The 11356-nt window shown below is 39.8% G+C and overlaps 1 protein-coding gene across 1 annotated transcript in view; it reads left to right on the top strand.

Annotated features, from left to right (window-relative positions):
• Nucleotides 1-11356, top strand: part of MAN1A1 (mannosidase alpha class 1A member 1) — a 277351-nt gene that overhangs the window by 34574 nt on the left and 231421 nt on the right. The window contains exon 4 of the mRNA XM_019520217.1: nucleotides 3073-3188. Coding sequence (XP_019375762.1) covers nucleotides 3073-3188 — 116 coding nt within the window. The remainder of the gene's footprint in view (nucleotides 1-3072; nucleotides 3189-11356) is intronic.

Consider the following 11356-nt stretch of genomic DNA (forward strand, 5'->3'; position numbering starts at 1 on the left):
CACCAACTGGAAGCCAGGTGGGCAGAGGAATGGGTGTGAGGGAGCAGAGGAGTCTGCACGCTATGCAGCCACGTGCAGCCCTGGCTGCGGAAGAGTGGAGCAATGTGGGGCTCAGCCTTCCCTCCTCAGGCTCCTAGTGGCAGCTGGCGGCTGTATACGATCAAGTGTTGGGCCAGATACAGCCTGCAGACCATATTTTGCCCACCACTGCCATAACTCCTAGTCCTGCCCCTGCTTATCAAACCCCTAGTGGCAAGTCACAGCTTTGTGGTGGGGGGGAGGAGGGGAAGACAGTCAAAGCATGTTTTTCACCTTACTGTGTGACTGTTCCACTCAGACAAACACCACTAAGCCTGTTAATATTTGTTTGGCTTGCAGTGTAAGGTCTTGTGGCTCCTGCCCAACCACTGACTCCCCCATGGCTTCTGCTACTGCAGTGGCTGTGGTCTCTAGGTTTCCCCTCTCTACTCCGGCTTCTACTGTCCTATCTCTAGGAGCAGGCAGCAAAAGGACCCTGCACTCTTGGAAATAGGGGAGATGGCAAAAAAGGGGCAAGGTTGCCCACATTCTGCATGCGGCTGGCAAGGAGGTAACACTGCTTGCACTGTGCACGTTACCTGAGGACCTCCTCCATCTAGAAGCTAGACAGCTCTGACATAGAGATACTGTGCAACCATTACTGAGCAGTAGCAACTAACAAGAGCCCAGTGGAGCTCCACGTAGCAGATAGCATAGTGCTGTCAGGGACAGTACTGTCCTATGACAAAGTAATTATGTGCATTGAAAAGCACATGTAGACTGTGACGGGCGGGCTGGGGGATGAAGGTGCTAAAGTGCGGAGGCTGCCAATTGCCTATCTGTACTTTAGCACCCTTGTGCCTCAGCCAGCCTCTCCCCTGCCACCCGGAGCCTGGGGCTGACCCCCCCGGACCAGCTGGTCTAATAAAAGATATCAATCTACTTTAAGAACCTTGCCTGCCTATGTCCTTAGAGCAACACGGCTACAACCAAAAGCCCAGCTTGATTAATACATACACTCCAATTTGAGGAAGCTGTTTTTTGTGGGGAAGTGCATTTTATATGCAAGGAAAATATGGAAATTTTACAGTGTCTCTTTGCATCATGTTTTGTATTGTAAGGGTTTTTGTGCGTCTCTAAATTCACCATTATTTATTAGTTGTAATAAATACTGAATTTGTATCAACTCTCATTGTACGTGGTGGGGGGAGACCCTTTCACTTCTAAAGAACAGCAGTTCTGCTGCAGTGTTATTGGTAAACTTTCTTTAGTATTGCCTATGGTAGCACACACTTGGAACTAAATCATAAAGGTTGAAGTAAGGGTAGTAACATGATGAGATGGGATGAGTGATTGAGCATCTACCTACTTCCAGTTCTGTTCAATGAACAATGTAAATAAAGGAAAAATATTTTTTTATGTTTAACCGTTTACAGTAATTAGATGTTGCTTGTCACTTGAAACTGTTTAGTTACAAGTGAGATTTTTTCATATTGCTTCTACAGTTCATAAGGCAGGAAACTAAAACACATAAATTCTAATAAAACATGGAGATAGTCATTTAATTCAAACAAGAAAACAGTTATTACTGCAGTTCAGTAAGGAAAAATATGCTGTAAGTAGCAAAAATCCACAGTTAATTTATTTGTGTGTTGGTAAACATTCAAAGGCAGTGTTGACAGTATAAGGATGTAAGCAACTAAGTAAATATACTTACATGTACTGTTGACTCAGTGAGGTGAATTTGCAGGCAACTAATCGAATTTGAAATGGTTGTTTTTGCCTTCTGCAGAAATGGGTCGTGTACATAAATGTAAATTTTAAATATGAGCTACTCAAAGTGTGGTTAGGCAGACAAGGTTCTTTGGGTAAATGTGATATCTTTTATTAGACAACTAAATATTTGGAAAAAATGTACTTTGCAAGCTTTTGGGTACAAACACTTTTCTTCAGGCAAAGGGAGAGTAACTCTCCCTCAGAGTCATGATGGTTCAGGATATACGGATTTCCCTCGCCAACCACAGTTTCGAGTATCCATGCTTAATATTCTATATACCATTTTAGCTACCATGGTATACAATTTTGAGTAACCATGGTTTTCCATGGCTGCGTATCAGCCCCACCACCTGCCATTTTTCCCATAAGCCTTTTGTCTTGCCAACCACAGTTTTGCCAACCACAGAAACTTTCAGGAACCTAACCCCAGCAATTGGCAAGGAAAACCTATATGCGAGAGGAAAGGATTTTTGTGGGTGATATTTTTTATTGCACCAACTGCATGCTATCCAATAAAAGATGTCATCCACAATAATCCTTGCCTCTTGCATCAATCATGAATAGTCGGAGGGGAAAAAAACATGACAGAGTGAAGACATTAAAGAAGGGGGTTGACGGGGGTTTGCAGCAAAGCTTGTTAAATACTTTAACTTAGTTATCAGCTTTTAGTTAATTAGCCCCATCCAGATAGAAAAATGCAGCCTTCAGGACCTACCAGGATTGTCTTTGGAAGAGTATGAACTGTTAGGTAAAAAGTTGGAAGTTGAATTCCTGGTTCTGCCAAAGTCTCCTCTGTGAATAAAACTTCCCTTCTCTTTTTGTTGTCATCCTTAATTCATTGTCAATGTTTCAAAATCCTCTCTACATGCTCTTAAGCATGGAGTGAACAAGACACAGCATGATTTAAGGTTAAACAAAAAACCCCTCTGAAATACATTTTTATCAATGTATTACTAAGCTTGCAGTTACAGTTGTTTAGTAGTTTTATAGGAGCTTATCAATACAAAGGTGCTGCTGAAATTTTAAATACTCAGGTTTGGGTCAGTCAGATTTCAAAAGCCCCATATTTTTTTATTGTTTTGTAAAGTACAAAATTAAAAATAATTCTTCCAAAACTTGGTGGAAAAACAAACACGCACAACATAATCATTTTGTTGTAATTGCCATAAGCATTGTAGTCTCTTGATAAGCTATGTGAATCCACTTGTATGTAAACTTTTGATCAGATTTCTCTGAAGAGTTTGATTAGGATAAATACTTATCTCTATGTATTTTCAGGTAACATTCAAGGAGCAACAATAGTAGATGCCTTGGATACGCTCTATATCATGGAAATGAAAGATGAATTCAAAGAAGCCAAAGAATGGGTGGAAAAAAACTTAGATTTCAATGTGGTAAGTACTGTATAGTTGTACAGTTTTTTTTCTGGACTTACCCACGGACCAACAAAGGACAAGTTTGTATTGGGATAGGCACTGTACAAACTAATATGCTCTGTCCTGCCGAGCTTACAATATAAATAGACAAGACAGGAATACAGCACAAAGGAGGCAGTGACTGGTAAATTCCATGCAAGTATCGCATTTTGAGGATATGATTCCTGTTATGATTGTTAGGAGGGCAATAGCTAACTGGATGGTGTGATGAAAGAGGTTAAGTGGGCTGAGTTCTAGCCTGCAGTTCTGCTGGGACCACTTTGGCGGCAGGATCAGCGTAAGTACTTTGCTGTAAGAAGGCCCTGTAAAAAATTTCAGATACAGGACACCTTTATGCCCTTTTCACCCCAGTGGCAGATGGCCTGACAGCAGGCCAGAGACTGCTCTCTGTTTCTTCATTACTTATTTCATTTTGCAGTGTTGTTCTGAGGGTAATACTATAGTTTTGTAACCATTTTGTTGGAAGGGTGGCTTATTGTGTCTGAGGAGAAAGTGAGGCTGTGAGAGCTGAATGGAAAGGAAGGGATAGTCTAAAGGGGAAGTGAGGAGAAAGTGCTAGGGAAGACCCAGAGAGAGAAAGATAGAGTCCTAGGAAGACCAGAGGGAACTGCTATGTCACAACAAAGACCTGTTTTTGAAGCAAGGTAAGCTGTGCTGTTTGGGTGTCAGTACTCTGACACCATCTGCCCTTTGAAGATTACCCCCCACCCCCAAAAGGAATTGACCAAAAACGAGGAGCTCTCTGGCAGGGCTACAGTTAGGGACAAAGAGCCTAGGTTTGAGCTAGAGACTTGTTACTTGAGAATCTGTGCCAGAGCTGGCTTCAGAGGGATCTTGAAGGAGGGAGGCAAAATAAACCTGCTTCTTGGGGAGTCTTAAAGTACAACTTCCCTACAAGTGGTGTTGATCTATGACAGACAAAATAGGGAAGACTGGACTTGGCTTTTACTTATCATGAACTGCAAACACGTTAAGTCGTTTGGAGAAAATACAGGCTGCTGGTGTGGGTGTTAATTTTAGGTATGCACACTTTTGAAAATGTCCTGTTTCTATACAGGAAACACAGTCTACAAATGAAATTAACTTATCTTTCTCTAATAATAATTTAATGTACCACAAATCCCACTTTGGACCACTGTGCATTCTGATAACAGAAGTGGAGCTGAATTCCATGAAGTTGATTTGAGCAAGGTTTTTGCATGACCCTTTTCATTATGCTGTTGACTTCAGGAATGCAGCAGTTAGAGGCACTTTAAAATCTGCTTTATTTTTAGAACTTCTTAAATGATCTAATGTAACAACTTTTGAGTTTGCGTGTCACTTTTCTCTTCCTCCTTATGTTTAAACCAATAATATAGGTCTTGCATTGCATGATGAACATGCAACAATTTGTATGAGCAACAGTTGTGATGCTGTGTATGTGATGCATGCAAGATTTGTATTAGAAAGTATTGACCTCTGTGCCTGAAGGGGAAGAAATATGTGGTATGGTCATGCACTGATTCTGTCCCTTCTTAAAGATTTTTATGTGGAGACCTCTAGAATACTCAATTTCCTGTGTTATCAGTAGCTAAACCTCAGTGTTGCATTTATTATAAAAATATGTGCAACAACAAAACGTTATATAATTTATACATACTACTCTAAATAAAGACTCAATTTAATTTGGATTAGCATAATAAAGCTTCGTAATTTACATTGATATCACTGGGATAACTGACCCATATGTGTGTTTTATATATCGTATGTGCTATAAACTATTTAGCTGGACCTTACTACCTTTTTCTCACAAGTTTTTCACAGTTTAACTTAGTAATATGATGCATAATGATTAACAGTTCACTTACCATTAACTGACTAATGAACATTCTGGCAAAAGTAAGTAAATATCATTCAGTCTTGCATGTTTTCTGTCTTCTGGAAAGAAAAAAAGCCTTGTAAAAATGACTTCAGTGCTGCGTGTACATCTGAAAACAACAAAGTAGGAGGTTGTACAGCTGTTCTTGGGATCATTCCATATAACTAATGCTCTTCTTTCCCTATTTCTGTGCCTCAGTCACCATTTAAAACAGAATGTAGTGTTCCTTTGGACTTTAGCTCCCTGACTAGATCCATTAAGAAAAGAAGTTACCTAATTAAATATTTCTAGATGTTGTAAGAGAAGCTTTTTGAGCACATGAAATCCCGTTTTGGGAGAACTTCTTGATACAATAGCATCAGAGCTGTAGATAGAGTGTGCTGCTAATAACTCCAACGTTGCAGATTTGATGTTGGGTTGCACTAGAAGATGATATCTTGAGGTTGATTCCATCCTTACTTCTCTATGATGATAAACTATTACCTAGCAGTGAAGCCTTCATGTGTTCCTTGTGGAACCCTTTGCTGTTTAAAGGAACATTTTAAGGGGTGGTACTTTACATAGTTAATTGCATTAATGTTATACATAGTACCCCAGTAGCCTTTATATTTCCATTTAATCAAGAAGGACACAGGTGCCAAGTAATAATTCAGTTTTTTCTGTTCACTTCCCCACTACGCATGCAAGGAAACTACCAGGCAATTAATAGCTGGATCATTTTTAACCTGTAAGCTTTTACAAAGCAGCTGAGTTGCATGCAATTTGAGTCGGTTTCAAACAATGTTGGCTTGACTAGTTTTTCAAATTAAACTCTGTTTTAGTTAAAAATGCTGGTATTCTATCCAGATTTGGTATTTGTAGTTTACCTCTTCAGGTTCAAAACCTGAAGTGATCCAAAGCAGAGCAGGCTTCATCGGTTTTCATTTGCTCATAAATTCCTGAAATATCTAATGTCATATACCTTTTGCATAACTCTGTATACACTGAATTTTTTATGTTTGTGCAACCTGCTAAATGTACAAAAGGGATTATTTTTTTTACTTAATTGAATTGCAGAGGCTGTGTCTAAAAATTGCCCATGACACAAGCTGTTGTTCACATGAAACTCATCTTTTCTTGATATGTTCATTTCATTTCTTCACAGTGTGTACAATCAGGGTAGCTTTTTAAGAAAATGTAGTTGAAGTATTATTCTGATATTATAAAAGCCTTAATCTATCTGTCCATAATGCTTTATTCGCACTCTGATTGGTTGTCTGAAACAACCAATCAAAGTGCTCCAAGAGCATTCCGGACAGGAGGCAATGACAGAGCACCACTGGCCTCTACCCTCCCCCCAGCCCTGCTCCCTGGTGGTGGCGGCAGCGGGTGGAGTGAACCTGGACCCCAAGCGGGGTCGGGGGAAGGAGGGAAGGGCCCTCAGCCCAACATGGTGAGGGGGGAGGTGATGAGAGGAGCGGGTCCAGCCCTGATGCAGTGGGGCGGGGAACAGGGCCAAACCCCAAGTGGCAGGGCAGAGGTGGGGGAAGGGCTTGGACAAGAGGGGGTGGATACAGGGCTCCACCCCTGCCACCCTCCTCCCCCCGTCATTCTTGACAGGCAATTTGCTAGTATTGTTATATAAGATAGTAAACGTGTCAAGCTAAGAAATATGGTTCTTATACCTAGAGCATGGATTTCTGGGGCAAAACCATTTTTCTAATATTTCTAGTCCCTACCATCTTCTCTAAAAAAAAAAAAATTATAAAGCAAGGGGTTTTCAACATTTGTTCCATCTCAAATTATTTGGTTAGAATTAAATCGTTCTCCAAAGCTGGATATTTATGTTAACAGATATGTACTTGCTCAAGGAGCCATCCAAATATGAGTTTATGGAACAAACCAGAGTGAATTTTTTTTATCAGATTAGTAGAGCTATAAATGCTGAACTGAACAACTAAAATGTAATGAACTAGTCTTCAAATAGATTACTTTTTATTGCTTACAATTCTCAAGGTTCTGAAGAGGCAAACCATTTTTTTCTTTTTAGACACTGTCATTCCCCTATGACAAGTACTGATTTTTTTTTGACATCCTTTTATAGCTTGAGTGACAGCATCATTGCCTGGAAACCCTTACATTTTTTTTAAATATTATCTACTGGAAATCGCACTTGTTTGCATACTTGTCAGACAAGTGTGAATCTTTTATTGTAGGTGGGGTCTGGTAAATATGAGATGGTAGTCTTCATTTGTTTGTAATTTTATCAAATCATTTAGCTTGACATTTTTCGTGGTCTACAACTTTCTTGGGCAAAAATTTTATTTATTTATTTTGGAAGTTTCAGCCCAAAACAAAGCAGCCATTGCTAAGAACAAAACTAGAGGGAAAATATTTTCTTTCTTTGTTTAATTCTGACCTCCTTTTGAGAATTTCATCCCTATAGTTCAGAGATTAAACTCTATCTGTGGAAGGAGGGTGATCATTGTGTCACTGAAGTTGTGTTTTGCTTTCCCCAAGAGAATCCACCCAAATTAGGCCCAAAGTTATAAGTCTTTTATAAAGTCCCAATTTAGTCATGCTCTGGGATTTAAAAAAAAAATTCACAAACAAAATCTGGGTAGTCAGTTCATCTTTACTGTGTACACAGATTACTTCTCCATGCCTTACCTGGGCATTCCAGTCAGTACATCACCCCCACCTAGCAAATGAGCATGACCCTGCCTTGGGTTGTTTTTCCAACCTGCTTCAGGCCACGGACAATGGCCTGAGAGTCAGAAGCCTGTTTTTCCTGTCCTGTGATATGTTTAATATCTTCTGGCAAGCAAAGCTGGTTTCAAGCTCGATCAGTATTTCCCAGGTGTTGCCTGTAATTTTGTAGTGCTCTGTATGTTCCTTTGTTTTGCTTTTATTCAGCATGCAGTGCCTCACAGGAAACACATAGGTTTTATGGAGTCTCTACCCTTCCTTGAGGTTTTACTCTACAGTGCAAGACAATCTGATTCATAGCATCCAGGCAGTTTGAAGGAAGAAGTCACCAGACTAACACAAAGGTGCAGAAGATGAAATTTAGGACACAGAGCCTAATAAGGCATGGAAAGGATTAGGGGTTAGGAGGTTGGAGTTGATAAAGGTGAGGAAAATTAGGCTAGAAATACTGTTGCAAAATGAAGTGAATCAGCTGTGTCCTGGAACAGCTGATCCACTTCATTGGGTGAAACACATCATCTGTTATCCCTCCCACTGATTTTGCAGGACAATGGGCAATGTGTTCCCTGCTTCCAGAGATGTGCCCTCTGCAATCTCCAGTGTTCCCAGAGATTGCTGAGGGGAGCACATCTCTAGAAGCAGGGAACCCCAACTTTCCCTGTTTCCAGAGTTGCAGCCCAGATGTCTCAGGGGCATGGCTCTGGAAGCAAAGAAAGCTGGGATGCTCCAGTGCAGTCCTGGGGCTGGGGCTGTTAATGTATTGGTGGGGAGCAGGAAATGGGGTAGGGGGGATATGAATTAGAACTGAATGAGCATAGAGTTTGGGGCTTTAATGAGAAGCTAAAGGATGGAAGAGACTGAATTAGATCAGGAGCAGGTTGGAGAGTGTAGGGTAGAAGGCATCAAGTATAGCATTATGAAATAGGCAGAAAGTTCTATACTCATCTAGAAAACTCTCCTTCCCCAAGATTTGAATAGAACTAGACTCCTGAGTTTCACCCTTCCTTCACTGTGCATAGTTACCTATGCAGACTGAAATCCACTGATGTTTCTCATTCCCATCTTTCTGCTGGCCAAAGGATGGCTGTCTGAAATGACTCAGTTTAGTTGGCTTAGGTCTGTGCAGTATATCTAAAGGTTGCAATTCTGCTTGTTAACTGTTGTTGTTACCTTAATTTGTGCAACTGGAAATTTTTATCATGCTAGATAATTCTAAGTATTATGAAAAATCAAGCCCCAGTTTTCTCCAACTGGGCACCTAAAAGTAGTAGACAATGTGTTTCAGTTCCCCTCCCCGTTTTGTAAACTGTAGAGGTAGTTGTATTTCCATTACACAGGAGTGTTATGATAATGAAGTGTATGAAACACTCTGACACTGGAGCTGAATGCTGGAAAAGCATATGAGGAAACTGGTAATTTTTCTTCAGAGTAGTGTGTCAGCAGTATGCAATAATAAGACCTAGAACTACACAGAGAATAATGAGGATAAAACAAAATATTGAACTGCTACTTATGAGTAGGTATTAAATTAACACACTCTATCCAGTGCATTGAATGAAGCAGCTATCCTATTAAAAAATGGCATGTGATTAGGTAATTAAAGATCGCATCATAATGCATATGCACAATAGAGCTGAATTAAGGTTGTCTGGGTAACCTGGATCTAGGATTTCCTAGCACTCTGAGTACATAATTTGCAACCTCTAATTTTTAACATAGCTTTGTGTAGAACTGAAAATGTTACATATTGTGTACTCTACTTTGTGAGCCTGTACAGGGGAAAAAACCAGAAGAGATGGGGAGAGAGAAATCTAGGACAAATGGATTTATATCATTGGATCTCTATCCATTTGTCTCTTCAAAAAGTTGAACACAGGTTTGGTTTCTATAAATGTATAAATTGATAACTAATAATTTATAAAATTATAATAATGTCTTGGAGAAAATGAATGATTTCACTGAATCATCCTGTACAAGCATAGTTTAGTTCAAGTATGAATACCAGATACCTGGGTACTGGTTGCTATCAGGACTAGCCTTTCAGTATTATGTCTGATAAATAATTTTTAAAAGACTTTTAAGGTTCAGGGAATTCTTCCTACCAGATGAAAACAACTTTCAGATCAAATTTGGGACCTATATTGAAACTATACAGTAAGTATTGTGATTTGAATACAGCAACTTTATTAGTTGTTAAGGGTTATAGAAAGACATATTTTGCCATTTCCTCCTTTGAATATATTTTTGGCTATATCTTCTGGTTGTCCCAGTAATGTGACATTCTGCAATAAAGACCTTTTTAAAAAAAAAAAAACAAAAAAAAAAAACAAGAGAGAATTTAAATTAAGGATGAAGTTTGTGCAAAAAAAAAATTATTTTCAAAAGCCAGCAGCTGAGAATGAGTCTTTAACTTTTGATTATTTGTTTAGGAGATAGCCCAAATGGACTCAAGTTGGTACACTTTCAATGCCAGACTTAAAAGTGATTTTTCTTTTGCCCTGTATTTATTATGAATACAAGTTGTGGGTAAACTTACTCAATGTAAATCTCCCATTAGAGTTTTTATAAAAAGGAAAGCAAGATGAAAATAAAATATTATAGTAACATGAAAGTTGTCTGAGCAAAACTTCAACAATTCTGGTTAAGAAAGGATTTCATACCAGACTCTTGTGTTTATATAGTATAATTTCTGATACACCTAGGAACACAGGTTGGAGACCATACTTACAGAATGAAGGGACTGTATTCTGGAAAGCATCAATTATTTAAAAAATGGAAGGGGTCACAGTAGAAATGAAAAGTAAACTTGCAGTATTGTTGCCCTGTGGGGTCAGGCCAACTCTAAAGATCTCAATATTGCATGGTTAGACAGGAGGGTGTGACACAATTGCACATACACAAACGCACAAATCAATTGGGTGCATACACACATGCACACTACCAACTTAGGCACATACACAACCAAACCAGCTTAGGCACATGCATGCCTAGCACCAATTCAAGCACATACACTATACACCCCAAAGGTTAGACACAGATCACTAATTCTCATATCATGCACACAATGACATATATAGATATCTATATCACACATATAACCCACCTACACATACACACAGGTAAGCTCCTAACTTGGAATGTACAGTGTGTATGTTTGTGCTTAGGGTACCTGGGATACTTGGGGGAAGGTGAAGGTGAGAGAGAGAGAGTTAAAGTGTAGGGAGTGAAAGTTGCCAGAACCAGGATTAGAACCGGAAGACTACAGAGAAGCTGGCTGAGGAACTGAGGCTTGGGGTTACTTAAGGTAGACTGGGGCTGGAAACTCAGGCAGACAGCTGAGATACTTGGCTGGGGGGAGGGCAGATAAGTGGTGGCAAGGAGGAAACAGCCAGGAAAGAAACTGAGGCAAAAACCTGGTTGCTCAGGGGAAAAGGAAAAGGCAGTGGGGATAAGACAGTGGCAAAGAAACAGGGGGTTTGGAGGCAGAGAGGAGCTTAGAACAGGTGTTGGAGGTGGCAGTGAACCAAAAGCAAGAGAGGGAGAAATGAGACAGAAGTTAGAGGGGTGAGGAGCAGAGACT

The sequence above is a fragment of the Gavialis gangeticus genome, unplaced genomic scaffold (genome assembly GCF_001723915.1).
Source record: "Gavialis gangeticus isolate Ggan-Ray unplaced genomic scaffold, GavGan_comp1, whole genome shotgun sequence".
NCBI lineage: Eukaryota > Metazoa > Chordata > Crocodylia > Gavialidae > Gavialis > Gavialis gangeticus.